At 45.0% G+C, this 27583-nt stretch overlaps 1 protein-coding gene across 1 annotated transcript; it reads left to right on the top strand.

The window, feature by feature from the left end:
- The first annotated feature begins 1596 nt into the window (after window positions 1-1596).
- On the top strand, window positions 1597-26159 carry FAM240B (family with sequence similarity 240 member B). Its single transcript, XM_081263222.1, has 3 exons — window positions 1597-1669; window positions 15915-16059; window positions 25571-26159. Exons 2-3 carry the CDS (start codon window positions 15917-15919, stop codon window positions 25662-25664), a joined length of 237 nt encoding a protein of 78 aa, XP_081119348.1. The 5' UTR covers window positions 1597-1669; window positions 15915-15916; the 3' UTR covers window positions 25665-26159.
- The last annotated feature ends 1424 nt before the right edge of the window (window positions 26160-27583 follow it).

Below are 27583 nucleotides of genomic sequence, written 5' to 3'. Positions count from 1 at the left end.
CCAGCTCCTTCGTCAAGCTCACACACCCCTAAATCTGCTCAGGGCAGGTACCAGACAGCTAGAGACACCCCCATAGCCCAGAGACCTCCAAATTGGTCCAACTAACCAATCCTAAGCTCATGCAACACAACACTCCTTCCCCGTTCATTTTTTTCACATGAAAAATCCCAATATGGGTCATGCTGTCTTTTTTGATCTATTATGTTCTCATTATTAGGTTTACTATATACTTATATTTTTTTCTTTTCTTTTTCTTCTTTTTTTTTTTTTTTTTTGTACTGGGGAATTGAACCCAGGGGCACTTAACAACTGAGTCACATCCCCAGTTCTTTTTTTATTTTTTTATTCTAAGCAGGGTCTCACTAAGTTGCTTAGGGCCTTGCTAAATTGCTGAGGCTGGCCTCAAACTCATGATCCTCCTGTCTCAGCCTCCCGAGCTGCTGGGATTACAGGTGTGTAGCACCACACCTGGCAGTTTCAGTACATTTTCTTAAGCAGAAAGACATATAGATATAGAAACAGGCGGATGAATAGAGGTATATGATAGATAGATGGGTAGATAGATATAACTCACCACTGTGGTTTTAAATATATTCCTTGGAAACATTTTTAATTGAATTTTTCTCATTAAATTGTTTTTTATACATAGGTGGTACACTGCAAAAAGTTTTCAGAACTAACTCTTCTTTCTGCTTATGGAAAAAAAATACTCATCTGTAAATTTGGTTCTGCTATTACATCAGGCATCTAGATTATAGTAAATGGGATAATTAAAATACCTTCACAGATTCAACATTAAATATTACCACTTCAGCAAGATAAAATCTGAACATCAATATTAGACGAGGCTGTCATGTGTAATATAAGTTATAAATTTATAACCCGCTGAACCAAGTAATGGGTTTGCAATTAGTAGCCTCGTCAAAGGATTTGATGAAAACCGGAGCTATTTCTGGGCCCAGATGAGTGAGTATTCTAAATGTTTTTCCCGAGGACAACATGTGCTCCTCCATAATGAGATAAGAGCCACTCTAAAATGAGAAGTCGATCTCACTTGGATGCATTTTATTGGAAAACACTCACCAGGGGTCAATTCCTGCTCCCAGCTGAGCAGGCCGTGATATGTCATCACCAGATTCTGTTCAAGGATTAATGGATCCCAAGAACAAGATGCCTCTAAGTCTTCCTGTAACATTACACCCAAGTAAGACTCATCCCACCGTTCCAGTCCCTTTACACACCAAGGGGCAGAGGCTGGGTTTTCACAGTCACAGAGGAACGAGGCGCATGGGTAATCCAGTCCATGTTCTAAACCATCTCCCCTGTCCAGGCCAAGGCACAGCACTCATGATCCTGCCAGAACAGAAGCCCGTCCGCCCTGGGGAGGGTGGGGTGGCAGGAGATGGAATTTGTTTAGAGCCATCTCTCACCACAAGGGAAGGCTACAATGTCCCTGGAAAGATATTATCTGATTCTGCTACTAATTTGGCTCAAATGACCTTGAAGGGCTGAAGGATTTCTGTAACCCCTTCCAGTCTCTATATAAAGAGCTACAGCATGAGACTTCAGGACTGCGTTTGTGGCCTTCTCAAACCAGAGGACGGGGCTGGGACACCTGCCCTCCTCCACACCTAGCAGGAGATCAGTCACCTGCAAATTCGTCTTTGAGGTACGGTGTGTTGAGCTTGTATGTTGTCAGGTGTGAAAACATCTCACGTTTGGGGTTAGAAATTGAAATGGACGTGGCCCCTTATACATGTGGCCTTTGGTGGCCCCTGGAACTCACTTTTCTCCTATCCTGGAACCAGTTGGGAGTGACTTAAATGAACCAAAAGATTTTTTTTTCCATCTTTGATTGTTTCCATCTTTTTCTAAATGTCAGTGATGCTGAATTTCAAGTTGAAGAATGTAAAAGAGTCAGAAATCAGGGTCCATCTCAGTGAGAAGGTTCTGAGATTAATCAAAATAAGGAATATACCATGCTGATTGATGACTCCCAAGAAACATGTATTAGAGGTGCTGGACCCCATTATAAGCCAGGAAGCTGGTGATCAGGAGGATTAATCTTTAACTTGGGGTCCCTATCAAGTGAGTAGCCTGAGACGTTGGAAATTAAATGGCAGAATTTGCTTTTGTTTTGGTTTATACAACTGGTGATTCTGCAGTCCCTTGTTACACAGATTAAAATGCTGGAGCCTCACAAAGTCAAGTTTCAACAAATGTTGTTTGGCTAAGTGGATAGTCATTTAAAATTTATTTAAGAGTGAATTCTAGTAGTCTTCAAGCGTAAGTTAATCAGTCAAGTAAATCGCCATTGGAATAAAGACTTTTCCAAATTGGTAATGATCTACTGCAAATAGGACTAATTATCCCAAGGGACAGAGTCTAGAAAAAAAAAATACTTTCACTGTAGGGGATGCAAAGAAATTGACTCTTATCCCCTGCAGTCCTGATGGCTAAAGGCATATCTAATTATTGATATTTACCTTTCACAAATATACAAGGCAACTAGACATCCTCATCTGGATGGGAAGAAAGTGAAACTCAAAGCCCCTGTAATTTAGAAGGTACCGATTCTTCCCTAGAATTTAGTGATTTCCTGACTGTCAGAGCCAGAGGGACCTGGATGAGCCTCAATTCACAGACAGGGAGACTAAAGGAAAGTAGCTTCCAAAATCTACAAAAAGAAAATTTCCAAGCAAACTGAATAAAATAAAAAGCATTTAAACTTGTACTTAAGAAAAAAACGTACATTATTAATAATATGGTAACTATCCTCCAAATACCACTCAAAGAAAATAGGAGAAATAGAAATTATAGTTTAGCCCGGTGGAATACCTCTCTGCTGTCAGAACTTTGAACGTTTCTTTTTACATACCTCAAACTGCATGTCTTTCCTGCTAGCATAAGAATGCAATTAAACTGGTTAAAGGTGAAATTTATTTGTTCAAGTGATGAAGGGTTTTCATGGTTGAAGCATCATTGCATTGAGGCACATCTTGATGGCCTCTCTATAAGCACCGTCGTGATGTGATTCATTTATGTATTAATTTGACAAATACGCTTCAAGCAGCAGCAGCTGTCCAGGGTCTGTCTTGAGTGACAGGTTCAGGTTCACCCTCCTTAGCACATGACCTTCCTCTATGCTGTGTCTTTCCACTAAGAGGAAGATCCATGCACTGGTCTTTTCGGCCTTGGAAGAAACTGAAAGTGCCTCTGTAAAAGGGGTCCCTCCAAGTCCACCATCGACTTTAACACTCACATAACTGCACGTGCATGCCTGCAGAGGGCCATGCGGAATTGTGAAGAAAACAGTTCATGACTCTGCCCTGCAATTATCCATCTAGAAGGTGATGCTTCAGACTTGAGCATGTGAACAAAACATGATTCCCTCTGAAGGTGTCTCATAGACCACAACAGGAGTTAGATGCCCACTGTTATGGGAACGATTAAATAAAGTAGGGCATATCTGTAAGTAGATGATAACGCAGCCACGAAAAACAACGTGTGCTCCTAAGAAAATACTTTAAGTGAACAAAGCAAAATTCAGAACAGAACACATAGTTCAGCCCTGCTTCCAAAACATAGAATACATATATTCATATATACACATAGGTATGCACTCATATGCTTTCATTAAAATGGACATATTAACAAGACGTCATTCCCAGTGGATATTATTGGGAAGTCCTGCTGGCAGCAATGTAGAGAGAACATTTTTTTTTTAAATTTTTCGTTTTATATACTTCAGTGTTTTTTTTTTTTTTTTAAGATTTTACTATGGGCATATTTACCTCTTTTAAAATACAATCTTGAAGGAGCATCTTTGCTAATATTGTAAAACTTTCTAATCCTTTAACCAAATTATTCTGGAGATGTTTTTTTTTTGTTGTTGTTGTTGTTGTTGTTTTTTTAATTCTGGAGATTTTTTTTTTACAAGAAAGATGGAATAAATTATGGCATGCAATGATATTCGCAGCATCCTCAGGTCCGTGGACCATCACGACACAAAGAAAAAAAGGGGAGGGGGCTACCCTAAAAAACAAAAGCTGCTTGTCTGTCTCCAGCTCTAGTCTCCAGCTCTTGACTCTTGTCAATCACCTCGCCCAAGGACGGGCGCGGCTCTGGGCAGCTCGCGTTTGCTCCGCCCCCTGCAGCCTCCTCCTGGATCTGCCTCTGCAGCCTCTAGCGTTTCTGAGGGTCTCGCTGTGTGTCCTTCAGCTAATCCAGCTGCGGGGTGGGACTGGGAACCTCTGCCTGCACGCCACTCTCAGAAGTGCGACTGAGACTGTGTTCCAGATCGTCCCTTACTAAAACTAAAGCTTCTGGAATCCAGTGAGGTGGGGTCATAACCTGGCCTGCACCCACTCTTTTAGAGATAAAAGTCCATTTTCTGTTCAGATTTAAAAAAAAAAAAAAAAAAAAAAAAAAAGATGGCCTTGATTAGGAACAGCCATAACCACGAGGCTGGCAGACTGAAGCCAGGGAGAGGAGAAGCAATATTTCAGCCAAACTTCGAATTATTGGCCTACTTCCCTTTTAAGAAGTGTCAAAGGATATAAAATGTTGTGGTGAAATGATTCTTTGGAGAAGTTTAACTGAGTGGGTGAGGGGTGTCAGCATGGGGAATGACAAATTCCCGGCTCAACAGACAGACTGAGGAAAGGCCGTGGGTTAAGCAAGGTCCTCGCCCCAGGGCAGTGGAGAGTCTAGTTGAGGGACAAGACTAGGGGTGGAAGCCACAGAGAGCCAGCCCTGGCTCCTGGTCCAGCTCAGCCCTGGGCAGGAGCTCTCTGCTCCCGTGACAAACCCAGAGGCATCTTTGTCTTGAACACACAAAGCCCCGTCAGGCCAGGGTTCTGACTGATGTTCAGCACAATGCTCTGAAATATCTTGAATTCATTAGCAACATTTTAAAATAAGGAGATTACACTTTTTGGGAAAATAAAATCAGGATTTTTATCTTCTTTTGAAAAACTCGAATATCAGGTAACACTGGGACCAAACCCCACTGAGTGGCAACGTCTCCTTTGGAGAGAGCCACACATTCTAGAATTTGCCAGAGAACCCTTAAGCTTCTGAGTTTGTGGCCTTTGATATGTGGATAATCAATGTATAAATATATATAAACACACACACTCAAGATTTGATTAAGCATGTATTCTGTTGGGTGCTAAACATTCCCCAGAGCAGCTTTTTCAATTGAAAGCTGGTTAAACAACTGCACTGTATTGTGAATGAATGGTTCCATTTGACACATGAGAAAGATGGACATTCACGAAACTTGGCCAGATGGACGTAGAAGTCTCCTAACTCCTAGTCCAGGCCTCTTTTTCATGACAGGTAGGGCCAGACTGCACAGGGCCAGTGGCTTTGGGACATGGTATCTCTGTGTGCATTGAAAACATTCCTCAGCTAGAGAACAGCCCATAACTCACACCTGTCCGTGATGTCAGGAAGATGCATGTGCTTCTTAGAGCATTTTTTTAAATATACTTTTTATTTTTAAATAATTTCACATTTAAGGAAAGTTATAAAGACAGCACGGAGTGTGCCCACCTATCTATCACCCAGATTCCTCCAATGTTCATACCTGGCAGAGCCACAGAACATTTGTCAAAACATGAATTGAAGACTGGTGCAAGTGACAAAGTTCACTGTGGACTTTATTCAGATTCCCCACTTCTCCCACTAATGCACTTTAAACTGTTCTGGGGTTCGGTCCAGAATACCAGGCTGCACTTACTGCAGTGTGTGGAGCCAGGGTGGGCCATGTCTGCTTCCTCTTCTCCATCTGTGACAGGTCTGCAGTGTCTCCTTATCTTACATGACCTGGTCTAGACTATTCTATTCTATTCTATTCTGTTCTGTTCTGTTCTGTTCTGTTCTATTCTATTCTGTTCTGTTCTGTTCTATTTTGTGCTGGGCTGGAGCCCAGGCCCTCATGCCTGCTAGGTAAGCCCTCTACCACTGAGCTACACCCTAGCCCCAACCTTGACCCTTTAATAAGGGGTGATCAGGAATTTCATAGAATGTACCAGAATTTGAGCTTGACTGTAATTTTCTCAGGAAGAGACTGAGCTTTCTGGAGTTCAGGGACGTGAACCACAGAGGTGACATATCTTTCTGTAGTATCGGGTGATATCAGGGCTTGTGATGTGGATGATATTTACTACTAGTGATGTGACCCCTGACCTCCTGGTGAAGGTGGGCTTCGTTTCTGCTCTGGAATCCAAGTCATCCCTGTCTCCAGGGGAGGAGAGAAGGGGCGGGTGTAGAAGAAGGTCCAGTTGCATGTGAACACTGCCCAGGCATCAGTGAACTTTCAGAAGTGTAGTTCCGTGGCTCTGCAAAGGTCATGCTTCATGCACTGAGTTTGCCTTTTATTGGTGAATTCTGCCTGCAGAATTCCTTCTACATCTTCTCATTGGAATTATGAAATCAATAGTTCTTTTCCTTTCATTTATTGATCACAGTCATTTAGATCAATTTGGATTCATGTTTTGGATTGTAACGAATACCATGTAACTCGTGTTGCTGCTCCAGTTTGGGTTGTTGGGAACTCTTTCAGGCTTTCTCTCTGTCCTTTGGCAATGCCCTTCACCCATTTCTTAAGCCTCTCATTCTTCTTAGCAAAGTCAACTGCTCAGTACCAGGGGTTTTAAAAGGTAGAGTATATCCACCGTGTAGTTACAGAAAGTGGCTTCTGCCTATGAGGTTGGACAGCAAGTGGGGAAGGAAAGAAAAATAGCAGGATTTTTTGTTCTCTTGTAAGGAAATAAAAGTAATTTTTTATTGTTTTAACATTTACTTGGAAGTAATTTTAAGATGACAGTTACAAGAATAATTCAAGGAATTCCCATTTATCACAAGCCCGAGTGCCCCTGTCTTCCCCTGTTGGCTTTATCATCTGCTTTCTCCACCTCTGTGTTCTTTCTGAGCCGTTTGAGAATGAGGGGACACATCATGACCCCTCACTCCCCTCTAAACACTCCAGTATGTCACCCTCTGGTAAAACCCCAAACACAGTCACTCTCTGGTAAAATCACAGCACAGTGGTCAACTTGAAGAAATCAAGCATTGGTACAATCCCGCCAATGTCCACATTCCAGTCTCATCCAATTCATTCATATGGATCCTTGTAACATTTTGAAATTCCGTTTCTGACCCGAACAACCAACTGTTCTGATGCTGGTGATCTTCCTGGCCCTCCTCCCTGTCATGGCACCCATATCTCTGCTGAGCAGAGACTCTGGAGACCTGGATGGGTCCCAGCAGTCCTCTCGCAGAGCACCCTGGGGTAATTAGAATCTGTGATGACAGGCGCTCATGGGTCCTTGTTTTTCCAGGGGTTGGTGAACTTTCCCCTAAATGAATGAGGAAAGTGGCTCAAACCGTGGGAGGTGGTGGCAGGAGCTTGGGCATCGGACAGCACAGGTTCAGACGCTGCCAGCATTGACTGGTTCCATGATTTATCAAGCAGTTAAACTTTCTATGCCTGGATTTTTGTCTGCTAGCTGGGGGATCATACGACCCACTTCCTCGAGCTACCGATATCATTAAATGAGATGATTTTTAGGATCAAATTAGCAATTGCAGAGCTTGATCTGTCCTTCACTGTGAGTCACTTCTGAGTGATGTCAACACCCCATGTCCAGGCAGACTGGGGACTGTGAACTGAGCAGGCCTGGGAAAGATTCCTGGGACAAGGGGAACGTCACTTACTTCCCAGAGTTCCTTTTTGTCCCCAAATACAGGAATAATAAAGCCTATCACAGTGTATTGAAAAATTAAATGAGACAATATTTGGAATTTTACTCAATGCAGGTGGCTAATAGGATTACAGATGACGGTGATGGGCCAGATATTATGTGAAGCCTTTGCTTGCTACATTAGCTCATTGAATTCTCAGAACAATGCATTTTTCACATAAAGAAATTAAGCTTCAGAAAGGTTCAGTAATTTTTCCTCCAGGTCATAAGGCCCCAAAGTCATAGTGACTTCCCTAAAAATCCTTGGTGTCCCTCCTTCATGACCAGTGTCTCCTGTGATAGACAGCTTTTTGTCCCTGTGACAAAATGCTTGAAAAGGAAAGATTGATTTTGGCTCACGGTTTCAAAGGGGTCTGTCCATGGTCAGAGGGCTCTGTTGCTGTGGCCTGCAGTAAGGTGGCACATCAGGGAGGAATGGTCTGGAGGAGAAATCTGCTCACACCCTGGCACTCTGCAGAGAGAGAACGGAGAGAGAGAAAGAGAGAGGAAGGGCCTGGGGTCAAGATATAGTCCCCAAGGGCATGTCCCCAAGGATCCATTAGGTCCCACATCCTACAGTTCCCACCACCTCCCAAGAGTTCATTCAGCTATAAATCCATCAATGGATGGATTCAATGATGAGGTCAGAGCCCTGGGACCAATCACCTCCCAAAGCCCCACCTCTGAACATGGCTGAATTCGCCTATATCATTCTGAGACTTTGGTGGACATTCCAGACCCAAACATGACACGCCCCAGTATTCAGGAGAATCCCAGAGAAAACCAGGAACTGAATTATTATGGAAACGTTCAGTATAAGCATTTTTTCCCCCATAAGTCTTCTTTTAGCTAAAAATTCCTGCTACCCAAAACTCACATTGCCCCAGGTAATTTTATTTCCCTTGAGCTTCTTCATAAGACCTAATACACTGTCAGCCAAATCTGAGATGGCTTTGAAGGATATTAATTATATTAATTGGAAAACTGTAGAGCGGGAATCAAGACTTAAGTGCAAATCGCCTGGCTAAAGTTGGAGGGGAGAAGAAAAGAAAAGTGTTCTTGCAAGTTGCTAAACTGAGAGGCACTTCCACGTCACGCCTCACCTTCCATGGGTACAGATGAAGGAAGAAAGAAGAGGGAGAGATTTATTCCCTGGAGCCTGGAACCGGGAGGTGGGATGGGAAGAGAAACCCTGTGTGTGGTCTTAACACCACCGTCAAATGTAGCCTCTTGGCAACTGGACCCAGCAACTTCTGACCTAAACATATTGCCACCATGTGAGGAGAAGTGCACCAAGAGGAAATGGAAGACCAGGGAGCCCCTGGCACCTACAGAGGCAGAATCTCCAGCCTTGGTGCATGATGGGGAGGAGCTAGCGTTAGGACCCTAGGTTTTGTTTATTCGATTCTTATAAAACTGGTTCACATAGAACTGGTACCTGTGAGTACCTTGGGCAGAAAGTACTGAAGAGGAGGAAAGACATTTGTTTTAATGCAATAACACAAAATACTCTTGGAGAAAAAAAAAACAACAAAAAACCCTTAATCCAGTTCTGCCCTGATAAAGAATTGGTAACCTGACCTTGGAACGTCGGGTGCAGGTACAGAGAGAGCAGCTCTTGGAGCTTAGATTTTCGGTCAGAGCAGTTTTAACAAGAGCACCTGTTTCTTGTATTACCCAGCAATTCCCAGGAGCTGCCCTCTGTCTCTCTGGCTGGCCAGATTTTCACTTGAGCAGGGTTTGAATCCCAGTCCATCACAGTTGACAGGTGACATTGAGCGATGACATGCCTCTCCACTCTCCCTGTAAAAGGAGGATAAGAATAGGGTCGTGAGATGGGAAGGTGAGATGGAAAGCACTTTGAAGAAGGGAGGTTTTTCCCTAAGTATTCAACAAAGAGCATAAAAGTAACCCTGCAGCCCACCAGCCGGTAGGTAACAGAGTGGAGGCAGGTTGTACCTGAAGCCCTGGTGGGACAGGCCTGCTCCTTCCCCTGACTCCCCTCCGCTCCCTGTCATTGCTCCAAGGCTGCATTTCAGTGGCTGATACCAATGCATTTATCCTTCTGTTTATCTTAAGAGAAAGCATTCTCTTTACCCAAGAGTTTATAAAAATTGGAGAAACAAAACAAATGCAGCAAACCCGATACATTTGAGTGAGTCTGGGAAAGCAGACAGTACCCCGAAGTGTTTATTATGAAAATAAACAGAATAACTCACGGATGTGAACTTCTGACGGCTACAGTCAAATTTGCTGCTCTTGATTTTGAAGCTATTGGGGACAGAGAACAACACCGCTATCTGGGTGTCAGGCAAAAGACAGATTCTCTATTCTTAGCCAATCTCAGGACTGGAGGGAAAGAAAAAGATCCAAAGGTTCACCTGAGGAATTCTTCCCTCCCATCCACAGACACCGCAGGATCTGAAAGTCGCAAACTGAAACTTAGGAGGGGTGAGTGTAAAGATCTGAAGCTGGGTATATAAAAAAATCCATCGCACAGAGCAGAATGGAGACACCTGAGTTGGAAACGATCCTCATGTTAAAAAAAAAAAAAAAATAGGAGCTTAATCTTGCAATCTTTGACAGTGGCTCAGGAGGGTTCAGGTTCCCCACCGGCTGACAAGCCTCCCTTCTTTAGAATTTCTTATTTCTGTGATTATAAAAACACAACTGATCCATCCCACAGGAGCTCACAGCAGCTTTCCCTCTTTCTTGATCCCACAGAGAGCGCGACTGGAGAAAGCAATGCTTTTTAGCGCTCACTTGAGCCCCAACAGGGGCAGCCCCGGGGACCTGTGGCGCGGAGTTGATTTTCTCTGCCTGGATCAGGCTCTGGTACAGAGAAAGCAATTGTCAGAGCTCAGATTTTCCATCAATACCCCCAGAAAAACTGGATGCCCTTTATTCCTCTTTCCTGCCTTATTTTGATATTTTCCTAAAATTCCCATCGATTCTGTTTCTGGAGGGTCCAAAGCAGCAGATACCAGCTACCACCATGCCGCTCATAAAGGCAAGCAACAGATGTAAAGGGGAGGGAGAAAAGCACAGAGCGTCACAGTGTATTTCCTCTTACAGAATTTGTCATAATCCTGAAGGTTGAAGTTCAAGTTTCCCAGCAGTTTCCACCAAAACCAGCAACTGGGCTGTAATATCACCAGAGGATTGAGCCCAGTCATTAACAAAGTGGCAACTGTCCATTTTAGCAATACAGTCACTTCTTCAATGTCCAGCATCCCTCAGTGACTGTGACCACAGGGCCTCACCACGAAGAGCCCAGGAATCCAACATCCTAAGTGGTACAAGGGCGAGTCTCACCACCAAGAACTTTGCTAAAGGCGTCTCTGTCTGCTATCCAGCGCTGGACCTTGGACAATTTGGGAAAGCTCTTATACCCATGACCTCAGGCTCTCTAATTCTGACAGCCCAGCAACAGAGATAAATAAACCTTAAATATGGGCTGAGTCAGTCAGAAGCGAAGCGTTTGACATGGCGTATAAACTGAAGACAAGGAGAGGACATTAGGTGGTGGTCCAAGTCAGCATTGTCAATGCCTGCCAGGGGCCAGGCAACAGACCCTGAGCTCCCTGGGGACAAGCACACAGCCTTTGGGCAGGTCATGTCTGAGCCATTTTCCTCCAGGTTATCACTCTTAATCTCCATTTCATAGATAATAAAACTGAGGCCCAGAGTGAGCAAAGGGCTTGTTACTCAATGTCACAGAAGTGACAAAGTCCGCCGCCCTCCTCCTCAGCTGCCTCACCAGTCTGGCTGCCAGGGTGCAGCCTGCAGGTCTGGGAGTGGGGCAGGAGGGCAGGGAGGACAGCTGTGCCTGCATGTCCCCCATAGGCCAGGTGACGGGGGTTAGGGGGAGGGAAGAGTTCCACTTCCAACAGTGGGTCTGGCCAAGTCCTTGGGACTTTCTCAGTCTGCTCAGGTGCAGAGGAGGAAAGAAGCTGCTGGAATGAGGTAGGAAGGCTGCAAAGCAAAGCAGAGTAGTTCAGGGATCCCCGCAGGGAATGCAGAAGGAGGAGGTTTCCAGAAAGTCTCAAGGCCAAAGCTGAAGTTAAAGAATGCACCCCGAAGAGGCGCAGGCAGGCAGCTCTCAGCCTGCATCGGGGAAAAGCCATCTTCTCTCTGGCTGGCACCATGTAAGGCTCCTGTTAAAACCACAGTGCACTGAGACTCCCTGAGGCTCAGGCCCAGTGGCTTGGTTGGCCCGGCCCCTGAGGGCATGTGAGTTCAGGACTCCTCCCTATGTCCTCCCAAAGGTCACAGCCACTGCACCCAGCTCCTCAGGAAACACAGCCCCCTCTCCCTTCCCCAGCTGCCTATTGCCCAAAAGAGAACCAGAAACAGCCCAGCACACTGCCCATCCCTCAGAGCTCGAGGCCTGGCCTCCTTTGGGTTCATTCCGATCCCATTGACTCCTTGGGTTTGTGTGGGCAGCACTCTGCCTGGACTCAGGATGCTGCACCTGCAGGGCCTGCTGGGATAGATCCTCTCCATTCGCCCAACCCCACCTTCCCGCCAACAGAGCAGACCTGTGGCCTGCGCTCCTGCCCGGGCCTCTCATCCTTCTCCATGACACTCTTCAGTTTAAAATGTTAAATACTGAGAAAAGGAAAACGTTTCCATGAGGACTTATTGGGCCAAACCATCTTTTCTCGGAATGCCAGATACTTCATCTGAACTTGAAATTTTTAGGAGCATTTTCATCATGCATGAGAGGGGTGTTATTTTTGCCTACTTAAAGGGAAATTTGTACATCTAACAATCTCCTCTCGGTTCAAAGCAAGCATTATTTTCTTTTCTGTCATTTGAAACGCCATAAAATGAGGAGATTAGTTCCTCCTGGAGCTTCAGCCGAACTCACAAGGAAATCTAGCTGCTGCAAAAGGGCAAGCAATGAATACCCCAGTTCTGTGAAAATATGAAATCTGATTTATTTCCACTAATAGCTTTCCTTCTGATGACCAGTAATGAGGAATTTATTGGAATTCTTTGCACCAAATCCTTTAGCCTAGAAAAGAAGACAAGTGATACATGTGGCCCCTGGAGGACAGGAGGATGTCTTGGTCAGGCTGGAGACAGCTGGAGTTCAGAGAGGTTCCGGGGCAAGGCCCCTGCTAGAAAGACACACAAGGCCCTGGAATTGGGCACTTCTGCTTCCCAGGAAGTACCAAACCCCGTCCCCTCTCTGACCTCCCCTCAGTAGCTGAGATGCCTCCAAAGGGGCCATTACCATTCCAGGCCAGTCTTTTTTGAAAATAATAATTTAGAAAGGGATCCTTTAAGTTGGTTAAGAATACTGAAGCCCTATCAAATGCTTCAAGGCATTTAACACAGAATATATTGAAATAAGCTTCTCCAAGAAACTCGACCTCACTAAGTCACAAACATCTCCATGTCTGTCAGTCACAGGAAAGACCTCTGAGCGCCTGAGAGAGGGCAACAGAGCCAAGCCTCCTCTCTCCAGGGACATCTCCGTATGCTGGGGGGAGCGCTGGCTCTGCCTTTTGAGCAGTGCCCCACTCTCGAGCTGTGTGACCTCGGCAGAGGCATTAATTGCCTCTGAAAATCAGCTTCTTCTTGTGCAAAGTGAGACATTATTCCATTTGTTTTTGCCATCCCACAAGGTAGATCTATTTCAAAATATCATGTTGTACGTGGTAAGTACATACAATTTTACTGGTCAATTAAAAATAGTTTGGGAGGCACACAGCTGTAATCCCTCAGGAGGCTGAGGCCAGAGGACCCAAAGTTCAAAGTCAGCCTAGGCAATTTAGAGTGGACCTAAACAACTTAGCAAGCCCCTATCTCTAAATTAAAAATGTAAAAGGGGCTTGGGATGTGGCTTAGTAGTTAAGCATCCCTGGGTTCAATCCCCAGTACCAAAAAAAAAAAAAAAAAGGTTTTTACCTTTTAAATAAAATTTTAAAAAGATCAAATTGTGATATGTGCAATTCAAATATGGCATAATGAATTGCACTGCCATGTATAATTAAAATGCACCAATTAGGGAAAACTTCTGAAAGATTGAATGTCTATTCTTTTAAAAAAGAAAGCAAAAAATTCGGGGAATGGGGGAAAAAGGGGGGAAATGGAGAATGGTTATGTTACAAGTGGGAATTACCCAGAGAGCAGCCCCGGTGATGGGCACCTGGGAAGTGCACTCTCTGGCTCCCCTGGTCTCTTTCCCTCATCCTCACCCAGGCAGTCCCAGGTCACCACACCCATCCACGTGCTCCTGGGCAACTCTGACCACAGAAACTACCAGATGATTAGAAGATAGGGCCAGGAAGAGGAATAAGGAAAGTGGGCTTTTAGAATCTTATAGAATTCGTAGACCAGATGCTTTCCTTTCAGAGTCTCTTCCTGTCTCAGGACATTCCTGCAGGGAAGGCTTCCCCGACCCTCTGACAAGGACATCGGTGCTATTACAATATAACAGGATGGTAATATAAATGTTATGTGTTGTACTTATTAAATAATCATGGCTTTTTTTCTGAAGTCTATTTTAAACTCCTCTCCACACCCAGTCTTTTGGACTGGCCCGGGGAGACCCGGCTGGTGCGGAATCACTGGCCTTTGTAGCAGGGGAAGAGGGACCAGTTTCCTTTCCCAGTCTTCAGCCAGGACTGAGGCTCGGCTTTTGAGTAGGTGCTACCAGCAGGAAGGGAGAGATGTGTTTTGCAGTTCTTTGCATCTACCTGCCTGACGAAGCCACTAAGATCCAGAAAACTGGCAACTTTCAGGTACCAAGTGAATACCTTGAAGTAGGTAACACGTGCATTCTCGTGAGATGCTCAGCAAGTTTGCTGAGGACGTAGCCATTTGCAAAAGCAGTAGCCATTCCTTGTGCTGAGGATCAAAAGGGCAAAGAGCATCCTCCATGTAGATGAGCAGACCTAGGTGCAAAGTCCACCCGGCACATCCATTTTCAGTGATGAGGTCACAGGCAAGTCTCTCTCAGTTTCCTCATCCGAACAACGAGTGGGGAATCCTGCATTTCAACAGGTGGCAGTGAGGATCAAAGGAACAGCGTGTGAGGAAGAACGGAAACAAATATAACATTTGGGCTGGGCCTGTAGCTCAGTGGTAGAGCATTTGCCTCGCAGGTATGAGACCTGGGTTTGATCCTCAGCACCACACAAAAATAAATAAATAAATAAACAAACAAACAAACAAATAAATAAAGATACTGTGTCCATCTACAACTAAAAATAATTTTTAAAAAAAAAATATATAACATTTACTGACTGCCTATTATTTGTTCGACTTTGTGTTCGGGTTTTCTGTTTGTTTTTGCTTTTATAATTGGGAATTGAACCCAGGGGTGCTCTACCACTGAGTTACATCCCCAGCCCTTTTTTTATTTTTATTTTGAGACAGGGTCTTGCTGAATTGCTTAGGGTCTTGCTAAGTTGCTGAGACTGGCCTTGAACTTGCTATCCTCTTGCCTCAGCCTCTTGAGTCACTACTGCTGGCCAGAGTTTTTGATAATCTACTCATTTTATACACATGTACACACACACACACACACACACAACCAAATAAATATTGAAGGATATTTTAATAAAGTTTAAATCATGACTCTCGCCCAAGTATAGAATGAACACATGCCAAAGATTTTATTTTACTTATAAATAATGAGAAAACTAGTAAGATATCACAACTGATATTCAAAGGAAATTTTTTACAACACACACACACACACACACAGGCAATACGCAAATGAATTTACAAGTGGATGAAATATTGATTGATATCCATAGGTGAATCATTTGCATCCCACTGGACAAAGTTTATTTGAATTTCTGTGATCAAAGGATCGTTTACTGTAATTTTTCTATAGTTCACAGAATTGCAACATTGCTCCGAGGCCCTGGAAGGGGTGGGCCCCTATAGAATCAGGGCGTCTGGCAGGGTTACCAAGACATTGCTCATTTAAAAAAAAAAAAATTCCCAGCATTTTCCGATGTAACTGTTATTATCCTCATTTGCAGCTGAGAAAATAGATTCACAGTCTGAGCGTGTGATGTGTCTACCGGTACAGGAAAAAAAAAAAAAAAGCGTGTAACTGGCAGCCGCCGGCTTCAGACTCATCCAAAATTAAAGTGGCGTTATTGAAAGGGCTGGGTTGACTTTGCGCTTCTGCTTCAGGGATGAACAATCAATACGTGCGCCGGGAAGTCTTCTGCTGTGAAACCTGCAGAGAGCTCAAGAGCTTCTGGGAAAAGGAAATTAGCAAACAGACTTGCTACCGGGAACTGGAGGAGCATCGCCAGGGAAGGAGCGCCCTGAGAAAGTACGTGGTCTGTCTCCCCATTGCTGTTTTACAACAGGTTTCCCCAGAAGTCCACCAGGTGTGAAGAGCGGGGACTGCATTAGCTCATCACCCGCTGTCCCAGGATGGCAGGAGGCCAGGTGTGTGACACCGTCAGTACCGCAGGAGGAAGTGACAACAGGGTTGCAAGGAAGAAGTTTCTTAGGCTCACAGGTCCCAGAATGTGTCTGTCCGGGTTAGGGTCAAGTGGCAGAGTCAGTAACTAACGGGAAAGTCCAAGCCAGAGCCTCCTGAGTGTGGGAGGGGGCCGGTGGGAAATGCACAGTGGACTCCTTTAAATGATTCTGCTGGACTTGGGCTGTAGCAGTGGTTTCTAGCTGGTCCTCGGCTCCAGGGGGCTCCAGGGCGGGGGAAATTCTGCCTGGTGTGTGGGGGCTGAGTAAGGGGCCTCAGGAAATGTTGGTCTGGAGATTGGCTGAGCCTTTTGCTATCTTGAAAGCCAGTTCTGGGAGGGTCAATCTCTCCCCAGCCAGCAAACCTCTTAAGATGCCAAAACATCACATAACCCAGAAACTAAAACCCAAGGTTAATGCAATCACTTCTCTTGCCAGTATCCACACCAGGACTTCTCAGGTGTGTCTGTCCCGTTTGCCACTGGGATTGTAGCACTATGACACCTAGGGCCAGGGGATTCTTTACTGGGCAGGGCTGTCTGCGCTCTGTACAATGCTCACTGGGTGCCTGGCCCTGAAGCATTCCATGTCAGCAGAACCAGAGAGTCCTTGGAGGGCAGAGTGTCCCTGAGGAGAGACATTGGCTCACAGAAGTGAATAAGCCTTTTGAAAACGCAAACAAAATGAAGTCTTATCATTCACATTTCCATGAACTGAGGGAAAAAGCTCTCCTCACCACTGCACCGTTGCAGTGCCCAACACGCAAGGTCACACTAAATGTCAGGGCATGTTGACAGATATATGTGTGTGTGCAAAGCCAGTCTCATAAAAATACCCCACATCCAGGACGGTAAGAGTGTTAAGATGTTAAGGTTGGGGGGGGGCAGGTACGTGGCCCTTCCCCATGGGCAGGTGGACGTTCTTGCTCTAGACAAAGAAGTCTGCCTGGCCACAGGGGTACCCTCTCCACAGGTGTGGGGAAACGTGTGTGTGTGTGTGTGTGTGTGTGTATGAATACAAGGCCAGCCACCTGCTCTCAGGTGTGCGGTGACATGGAGCAGCTCTGTCCAGGTGGGAAAAGCCCACTCACCAGTGGGATGATAGTTGTATGTCTTGCTGGACAATAGGGTTCATAATTTCTGCATCTGTCCAGTGTGGGCTGAGCTGAAAATATGCACAATTCAGACAGGTTAAACTTTTTTTGGGGGGGGCAGGGGTACTGAGGTTTGAACCCAGGGGTGCTTAACCACTGAGCCACATCCCCAGCCCTTTTTATTTATTTACGTACTTTTGGTTTTTGAGACAGGGCCTCACAGAGTTGCTTAGGGCCTCGATAAGTTACTGAGGCTGGCTTTGAACTCACAATCCTCCTGCCTTAGCCTCCCAAGCCACTAGGATTAGAGGAGTGTGCCACCATACCTGGCTATCAACATCAAGTTTTAAAAACAGTTTTTAAGCTTTCCATACCCAGAGACAAGCTTTCCCACCAGGCCAGCCTTGTTGCTGGTTGCCTGTCAGGCAAAATCAGGCCTTCCTAGGAGGGCCACATGCTAGTGCACCCAGGGAAGTGAGGACATCTCTCTCCCGTGGTCCTGGACCACTAGTCCCTAGGAACCAGACCCCTCACTGAGCCCTGTACTGTAACTTCCTTTCCAGAAGCCCTGTTGTGCTGGATTAAAGGCAAATTCTCTGATATGATTTGATTTTTTTAAGGATCTCAAGATATATATAAATAATATGCTGGTATAGGATACAGATTAGAAGAAAATATGCTTAGATACTATAAGAGGTTATTTTTAGTTGGAGGGATGGCAGGATGCACACTCCTATGTTCCTCAAGGTTTCCATAGTGACACTATGCCATGGTGTATTTAGGAGAATAAGTCATTTGTTTAAAAGACAACCAATGGCCAGTGGTCTGTAGAACAAATGTGTTATTTCTCCAGGCTCACCCACTTCCAAAGTCTGGAGTAGTTTTCTCTTCCTTCTGTGACCAAAGAACAAATAAATCTTCATCATGTGCCCATCATGCAACATTCATCATCATCTCCCCAAATGGATGTTTAAAGATGTGGATGTCCCTTCTGCATAGCTCAGAACAGGAGGGTCATGAGGAGCTGGGGAAAGGACTTTTCTATGGTCCATTCTTGGGCTCACTTTCCGGAGCTATGCTTTTATCAACTGTAAAAATTTTTAAAAGAGGGGAAAAACCTAAAGCCTTCTTAATCCAGTAGCCAACAAATGAAAACCTACGTGGCTAAAACAAAAAAACCAAAACACCACACGCATATCCCACATTTACCAGATCGCCCCAGAAGAGTCTAGATACTTTGAAATTGAAACCAGAAAGGCAGAACATTTGTTTAAATCCCCACTGATCTGAGCAGACGGTTTGAGCACTGTCCTAACAGAACCAGCGTGTCCTGGGGTGTGCTGGCCGAGGGAGGGCACACCCCAGTGCCTCGCCTCCTCAGCGCTGTGGGCTCTGCCTCCTGAACTCCAGGACAATCAGTACCTGCTCTCCCTCCTCCTCACACACACACACACACACACACACACACACACACACACACTTTTTTAAAAATTCTACCTTCCATCTACAAAAGGCAAAACCACCACTGTAAGATCAAGAGATGTTCGACGTGAAGGGTGGAAACAAAAGCCTCTACATTTCCCAGCAGCCCCTTATGAAAAGCAGATAAACTCAGTGACGTCTGTGTCCCTCTCCCTCTGCTCGGCTAACCTGGCGAGATCTTGTGCCAAAGCTTAGCACATGCCTGCTGGTCCCTTGACTCAGAAGTGGGAGCCAGAGCTGGAGATCCATCTCCTCTGGTGATCGGTGTATCTGGCAGAGGCTCTGGAGGTGGGGTCCCAAGGTGAAGGAGGTGGCTCCAGAACTGGAACCAACACCACCCTTAGTTCCATCGAGTCTAGCAACACAGCGTGGATGTGTGGTTCCCCTGGAGAAGTTGGAACTGTTTGCAAACCACCCCCTGGGGACAGAGGGAGAATAGTCAGGCACTGGTGGGTCACTCAGACCCCCTGGTGGGCCGGGGGTGGGCCGGCTACACAGCCATCCCTCTAGTCTAACTTTTTATTTCATTCCCTTTTCTTTTTAAAAGCATCTGTTTAGATGATAAATCCGACAACATGTAAAGCTACATGACTAGCCTGTAGCTATCACTGAGAAACTGCACAGCCATTCAGTGAAATGTCTTAATGCAAGAAGGGAGGTCTTCAGAATTTAGCGGAAGTCAGTGTGGGATAGTGATCAGACCTGGTGAGATTGGAAAGGGGACACATCAAGCCCATCCTGAGCCCATTCCCACCCTCTGCTCTGCAGCCTAAGTGATCAGCTCCATCCATCAGGATGCTTATCACTGCCAACCACAAAACCCCCTGCTCTTCATGTGCTGGCCAAACCAGACCGCCATTTCAAACTTTTCACAAGAATTAGCCTATAAGCCAGGCACGGTGGCACATGCCTGTAATCCCAGCAGCTCAGGAGGCTGAGACAGGTGGATCATGAGTTCAAAGCCAGCCTCAGCAACTTAGCTAGGCACTAAGCAACTCAGTGAGATGTTGTCTCTAAATAAAAAATAAAAAAGGGCTGAGGACTATCTCTAAATAAAAAATAAAAAAGGGCTGAGGATGTGGCTCAGCAGTCAAAGGCCCTTGGGTTCAATCCCTGCTACCAAAAAAAAAAAAAAAAAAAAAAAAAAAAAAAAAAAAAAAAAGGATTAGTCTACAAAGGATAAGCAGAGAGGACGTTTTTAGGTAGATTTGTCACCCAGAACGAGTATAGAAAATGTGGTTGGTAAGTGGAGTTGCTCAGATGAGCATGTGGAAGCTTTTTGGCCTGTGTTGATTGACTGAGCTCTGCCCTGTGACCTGGGTAGTGACATAGAAAGACACAGAATCAAGCTCAGAACCCCCTCTCCCCACCATGGAAAACAACTATAAAGACCCAGTTCCCTCCTAGAATGCAGGAGGAGGAGCAGAATCACCATCCAACATTTCATAGTAAACAAAAGCGCAGGAGAGAAGACTGGAGTAATGAGATCTGAACTAGGAGATCAAGGAGTCCGTCGATCATAAATTCCTCGAGGGGAGGGATTGCTGTTTTCATTTCTCTTCTTTGCATATTACGGCCACAGTTCTGGTCCCCCTCTGAGCTCCTTTGGGGAGTACAGTTGGCCAACCCTCCAGCTGCCACCTCCCCACATCCGTCATGGTGACGGAGCTGAGGCCACACTGCCCCCTGGGTCAGCCCCCAACCAGCAACTAGGCATGGCAGGTGCTCTTCCCACACAAGTCCTGCATGACAGGGCTCCTCCGAGGGGCGGGGTGTACTCAGAGACTCAGCCCAGCCCGAGCTTTCTCAGAAGTGGGCTGTGCCACGGGGCTCTTCCTACCCCACCATTTCTTTTTTTTTTTTTTTTTTTTTTTTTTATTGGTTGTTCAAAACATTACAAAGCTCTTGACATAGCATATTTCTTACATAAGCTTTGAGTGAGTTATGAGCTCCCATTTTTACCCCCAACGCAGATTTCAAAATCATATCAGTTACATATCCCCATTTTTACAAAATGCCATATTAGTAACTGTTGTATTCTGCTACCTTTCCTATCCTATACTATCCCCCCTCCCCTCCCCTCCCCTCCCATCCTCTCTATCTACCCCATCCACTGTAATTTATTTCTCTCCTTATTTATTTTCCCATTCCCCTCACAGCCTCTTATATGTATTTTTGTATAACAATGTGGCTCTTCCTCCATTTCCATGTAATTCCCATTTTCTTTCCCTTTCCCTCCCCCTTCATGTCTCTGTTTATTGCTAGTCTTTTCTTCCTGCTCTTCCTCCCTTCTCTAATCTTAATTGCTCTCATTATATCAAAGAAGACATTTGGCATTTGTTTTTTAGGGATTGGCTAGCTTCACTAAGCATAATCTGCTCTAGTGCCATCCATTTCCCTGCGAATTCCATGATTTTGTCATTTTTTAGTGCTGCGTAATACTCCATGGTGTATAGATGCCACATTTTTTTAATCCATTCATCCATTGAAGGGCATCTGGGTTGTTTCCACAGTCTAGCTATTGTGAATTGTGCTGCTATGAACATTGATGTGGCAGTATCCCTGTAGTACGCTCCTTTTAGGTCTTCAGGGAATAGTCCGAGAAGGGCAATAGCAGGGTCAAATGGTGGTTCCATTCCCAGCTTTCCCAGGAATCTCCATACTGCTTTCCAAAGTGGCCGAACCAATTTGCAGTCCCACCAGCAATGTACAAGTGTACCCTTTTCCCCACATCCTCGCCAGCACTTATTGTTGTTTGACTTCATAATGGCTGCCAATCTTACTGGAGTGAGATGGTATCTTAGGGTGGTTTTGATTTGCATTTCTCTGACTGCTAGAGATCTACCCCACCATTTCTGTTCCCTTTCCCTCTTCCACAGACGTCAGACCAGCACTGGAGGCTGCTGGCCTTTCCTAACCACTCTGTTCCTCCCACTTTGTTTTTCCTAAATCTGCTTCTTAGAGGATCCCAAATAACACAGATGTCTAACGCCTGGTAAATGACAGAAAAAGTTCAATGATGGGCCCAGTTGATCCTTACTGGTTCCCAGTAAGGACATTACAATTATGGCGAAGACCTTCACAAGCATCATCAGGCCTTCTAGTTAAGGCTCATACTTATCAAGGAGAATCTGTGTTTCTAGATAGGAGCCACAACTCCTGCACAACTCGGAAGGATCCAAAACAGCAAATAATAAATAAGATTTGGCCTCCCTTTGAAAAATGAGGCATTTCTAGGCTGAAGGTAAAAACGCCCCTCGTGAGCATTAGTGCCTGTTTTCTCACTCCACTCACGTATCTCAATCTATACACTAATTTTTAAGCATTATCTTCCTCACGGTGACCACCCCCATTGCAAAGTAAAAGCTCCATTTATATTCACCAGTTTACTGAGAACCCAAAATTAAGCAGAAGCAACACAGCGATGAAAGATATTGACCAAAAAGGAGCAGCAATCAGTCTAAATATTCATAAACTAGGATTTAAAGGTCATTTGGGAAGATGGGAACCTGAATCCTTCACTGTTTGGCAATAAATAGTGGCAGGGCTGCTATAAAAAGTGGATAAATGTGTTATGAATCCCAGATTCCTAAGCCGCGTCCTAGAAGAAATGTATCAGACCAAATGTGTTGATTCAGGTCCTCTAAGAAGCAGAGGCCAAGGCGAGATTAGATGTGCGTAAGATTTATTGGGGGAAGCACCTATGGAAGAAAAATGGGAAGAAGCGGGGGTGTGCTGATCCCTGCTTAGCAACTGGCTCTGGGGAGAAGCACATGTGAATCCACGCACATGTCTGCTATAAATCTCACCGATACCAAGGCCCTATAGCACACGACTTGCAAATAACAGGAAAATGCCGTATGATCTTTACCGGAAATTCTGTATAGCCAACTGATTCTCCCAGCATGCTCTTGGAAGTTTTTGGCAACCTCTTATATCTATAGCCCACCATGCAATGCAAGCATGATTTGACAAAATCCAACAAAAAAGAAGTGTTCGATGGCTATCCAGTTCTGCCAAGTGCACATCATTGCTCATAATGAATTTTTTTAATTCTGAAAGAGCATTTCCTCAATTGTTTTGGATTCCAAATGTGATAGCTATAGACGTGCCACTCTTCTAACTTTAGTCAGCATGATTCAAATTTCCCCCATGGCTCTCTTAAATGTAGACCAGAGGTCAGCAAATACTTTTTCAAAAGTACCAGGGAATACATATTTTTGGTTTAATAAGTCTCACGGTCTGTGCTGTAGTGACTCAGCTCTGCCATGGTAGTGAGAAAGCAATGATGACCATGTGTCAACGAAACAGGTCCACACACATACAGGGCCATCCTCCAGTAAAACTTCATTTACAAAAACTGTCTAGATTGGGCCAGAGGGCCAAATCGTTGTCCTGCAATGAACAAAAAAAGTAAATTAAATCTGTTTTTAATAGTGTTTGACATCTGTGTGGTGCAAGTGTTCCTACCACTGGTCAAGTTACCAGTGCCATCTATGAAGATGAGCTCAGAAGTGACACTTGGCCATAGCACCCTGTGGTACAGTCCTTTACCACACAGAGGCCCCAGGCCTCAATAACCCGCAGAGCACAGAGCACTAGGAAACATGAAAAACAGTTAGGAAGCGATGAATTCCGTTATCATCTTTTCTTTTGATATAATTTAATTAACTCTAAGTTTCTATAATTTATTTTTAATAAAGTCTGTATTTAATAATCAACTCAAAAATCTAATAATAATTGGCCCTCACAGACTATGTATTAAAAGCCAGCTCCAGCACACTACTGGGAGGAAGGCTGAGAAGGTAGCAAGAGTTCTCAGACTCTGAGGCAGGCCTGACCTCCATGCAGGAGAAAGGGAAGGAAGGAGGGTTGGGGGACAGCAATGCAGGCCTCATAAACTTGGGCCAGACTATTGGGGAGACCTTGAGCCAAAGTCACCTGTGAAAGAAGTTCTGCTCCTTCAGGAATAGACGTACAATCAGAGCTCAGCTGGGCTCCTTCACTGGCCGGGAGCAGCCCACAAGAAGTTTGGCCTTGGCATCTGACTTGGGGCAGATCCACATTCGTCTGCAGGAGTGCTCCAATAGCCACCCGTCAGTTGTCCACCATGTCCGAGTGAAGAGTTTTCATGACCACCAGACCAAGTAAAAGTCAAAGCTCCTTTTGTGAAATAACGAATCCACATTATATTAAGAAGTCCATCAAGTTCAATGCCACACCCAGGCAGCAAACCTTGTTGGTTAGCGGTAAAAGATCCAGGTGACAAAAGTCAATGTAGGTGGAAGAGGATTTTTTTTTTTTATAGAACCTTTCAGAGTTTGTAAAGCTGGATATTCTTCAGATTGGAGAAGCTGATTAGAAATTAAAATACAGAATGACAAGTTCATAACCACAGTGAAGAAATATAATTATAAAAATCACTAATAGGTGGACATCCGAATAGAAGGTCCTAGAAGCTCGACAGGTTGTTTCTCAGACCACCTTCCCACTGTGGGGGCAGCAGTCCCAGGCTCTGCACCCCTCTTCAAGCAGGCAAGCTCTACTGTAATGTCACTGACTTTTATTTAAAGTCAACGTAGGAGGAAGATGGTGGCCGAGGTCCTGGAACGTTCCCCTGTGTCCCTCATTCTTCTGTCCACATTTCAAAGTCCTTGGCTGCTAAGGTGCTTCAGCTACGGGCACCACCAAACAACAGGCTGACTCCAGATTCCTTCCATTCTTTCCTGGGCCCAATATTGAGCAGAGACTTAAATAAGTTTTCCTGGAGCCAATTTGGTGCCTAGAGTCTTCATAATATTTATCCCCTCTGAGTTATGATATTTCACCCATGGGAATCTCTCTCAGGAAAATAGACTGGAATATGGAAAGAACATAAGTATTGCATTCATTGTAGAGTTACTCATCAGAGTGAAAAATTAAGGTGAATCTAACTTTTCTTTGTTTTTTTTTTTCCTGCATTTGGCTTTTCCTAGATTAAGTATATATTATCTAATCCCCTACACCTACAGATTCTTCCCATTTTCTTCCAGGCTGATAATTAAGCAAAGTTTAACACCATCACCATGGTGGTTAGGATTTTAATGCATGCTTTTGGGGGTACAGGAAAAGTATTCTCACCCAGCAGATTCAAAGTCCATTTTTTAAAACATAGATGTATAATAATGTTGCAGCACCCATTTTTTAAAAATTCTATTCTTGCTCCATTCAGTTGTCTCTGCCCCTTACCACAAACCAATTAGCCACATCAGTGTCTATTTCTGGATTCTATTGTGTGCCATCCCCCCAGCCTGTTCCTTTGCCAAGGCCACACTCTAATGATTCCAGCTTTGTATTAAACCAGGTAGTGATTTTGAGACAATATAAATTAAGTATTAAGACTTAATTTGTATTAACTTATAGTAAGTATTAAGACAATAGAAATTATTATTGGGTTTTTTTGTTGGTGTTTTGTTTGTTTTCTTTTAAGATGGGGTCTTTCTATATGGCCCAGGCTGGCCTCCAGTTCCTAGGTTAGAGTGATCCTCCAGCCTCAGCCTCCAAGAAGCTGGGACTATAGGCACACAGCTTTCCAGACAATTTGCAACCAGCTTGTCAACTGCTTCAGAAATGCCTTACTTGGACTGTGATAGAAATTGTGTTAAGTCCAATATCAATTCGGGAAGAATTAAATTTGGGGAGGAAACTACCTATTTTTCTATTCCTAAAAAAGGAAACCCTCTGCAGGGACAGCAGCTTTAGAGACAAATGTGCTGATGACCTCGTGTGCTGTGTCCCCTCCCAGGCTCCGGGAAGAATGGAAGCAGAGGCTGGAGCAGAGGCTGAGGATGCTGGACCGTCCTGACGAGAAGGAGAAGCAGGCTGGCCCTGTGCACTGAGGGCACCCTGCCTCGCCCGCTTCAAAGACAGCCAGCCACCACGGGCCTTTTTCTGGGAGAAAAAGCTAACACCCAAGTCATGTTGCCTTACTAAGCAGGACGCTCTGTTTGCTTGCCCATCTATGAAGGGAATTGCCTGGGAAGCCTCCTCCCGCACCAATGGGAGTTATTATCCAGCTCAGTCCTCTCTCTGCACAGAGAACAGGGGGGGCCGCAAATAGCGTATCGAGCTTGGGTTATTTAATATAAAAAGCTCTTGGAATTAGCACATGCCTCACCCCCAGGTTTCAAAGATCCACGTAGCATAAGCTAGTTCCCCATTCTCTTCTCCTTTTGAAATCTGAATATTTTCTCTGAACTTCCAGAAGGTAAAGATCTCGATGGAAACCTGGCTTCCCCATCCCTCCTGGAATGGGAAAGTCAAAAAAATAAACAACAACAAAGAGCTTTGTTGTTTCCCCCCTGATTTATATATACAAAGATGCAACCGCCTGCAGAAATAAAGCTATCGTTATTTAAAAAATTAACAGTACGGTTTGAAAAATGAAACCAATTTTTCCTCTTCATGTAAATTTGGGCCTTGTTTTTCATAAACATGTTTTATCAGAAACAAGTAGGGAAGGGGCTGTGGCTCAGTGGTACAGCACTTGCCTAGTATGCGTGAGGCACTGGGTTCGATCCCCTGCACCACATAAAAATAAACATAAAATAAAGGTATTGCGTCCATCTACAACTAAAAAAAAAAAAAAAATCTTTAAAGAACATGTAGGAAGCCAGGTGCAGTGGTGCACACCTGTAACCCTGGCAGCTCAGGAGGTTGAGGCAGGAGGATGACAAGTTCACGTTCAAGGCCAGCCACAGCAACTTACAAAGACTGTCTGAAAATAAAAAGGGGCTGGGGCTAGGGATGTAACTCAGTGGTTAAACAGACTGAGTTCATTCTCCAGTGGAAGGAAGGAAGGGAGGGAGGGAGGGAGGGAGGGAAGAACAGTGCTAAATGAACAGAGGATCCATACCCTCACCACTGGCCCTGACGTTGCCTGCCCTGGCCTTGAACACCCCCTCGGCCAGTTCTCTTGGTACAGCAAGCGTCAGCGTCAGCACATTCTGGAAGTAGAAGTCATCCCCCAGTAGCCTCCTCTTGGCTCTCAGACACCATCTCCAGGCAGGTGCCCATCTATAGTGGTCTTATTGCAAGACAGAAGCAGAGGGATAGAGTGGGAACCCCGGGCCTCCAAGGAACACAGGTGGCCAGAGAGATAGAAGGTATGGTGAGGGGAGAGTTTCCACAGTGCTGGAAAGACATGTCAGGCCTCCCAGATGACATGTGCCGTTAGGATGTGCTTCCTCCAGAAAACTAAAGAGCTCACCATGGCTGAGAAAGCCCTAGAGAGCAAGAAGGCTTGGAGAGAGATTCCCACCACCCCCACCACAGGAATAAATTCCAAGATGACCCCCCCCCACCTCTGAAGGTCAGGGGAAACCTTCCAAGAAACTGTCTCTTAAGCTGAGCCTTAGACTGTAGTAATAATCCCTGCACTACATATATGCACATCCAGACCTCACGCTGTACACCTTGAACACAGGCAAGTAAATCTGAGTGAGAATCATCCAGGAAAATAGAGCAGGAGGTGTCCTGCAAAAGGGGAGCAGCAGGAGGCAGAACAGAGGGGCAGAGACCCACGGGCCCCTGAAGAGATGAAGGACAGGGAAATGTGTTCGTGTGACACAGAGAATGAGGCAGGTGCTTATCTACAGGAGAGTGGCGAAGGGGACAAGGACCTCTGAAACAGGCTAAAGACTCCGGACTTATCCACAGGATAACAAAGAGCCATTGGCATGTTTTAGGTAGAGGAATGAACTGACTGGATTTACACTGTTAATTTTTTCCCGGTTTTCACATATGCAAACGCATTTGT

This window comes from Spermophilus citellus (assembly GCF_964194105.1).
Source record: "Spermophilus citellus genome assembly, chromosome: 12".
In the NCBI taxonomy this organism is placed as follows: domain Eukaryota; kingdom Metazoa; phylum Chordata; class Mammalia; order Rodentia; family Sciuridae; genus Spermophilus; species Spermophilus citellus.
This window is presented reverse-complemented; position numbering and strand designations above follow the sequence as displayed.

Coding starts and splice junctions, on each gene's coding strand:
- FAM240B (XM_081263222.1), top strand. CDS start 15,917: ATGAACAATCAATACGTGCGCCGGGAAGTCTTCTGCTGTGAAACCTGC. Junction 16,060..25,570: donor GGAAGGAGCGCCCTGAGAAA/GTACGTGGTCTG, acceptor GTCCCCTCCCAG/GCTCCGGGAAGAATGGAAGC.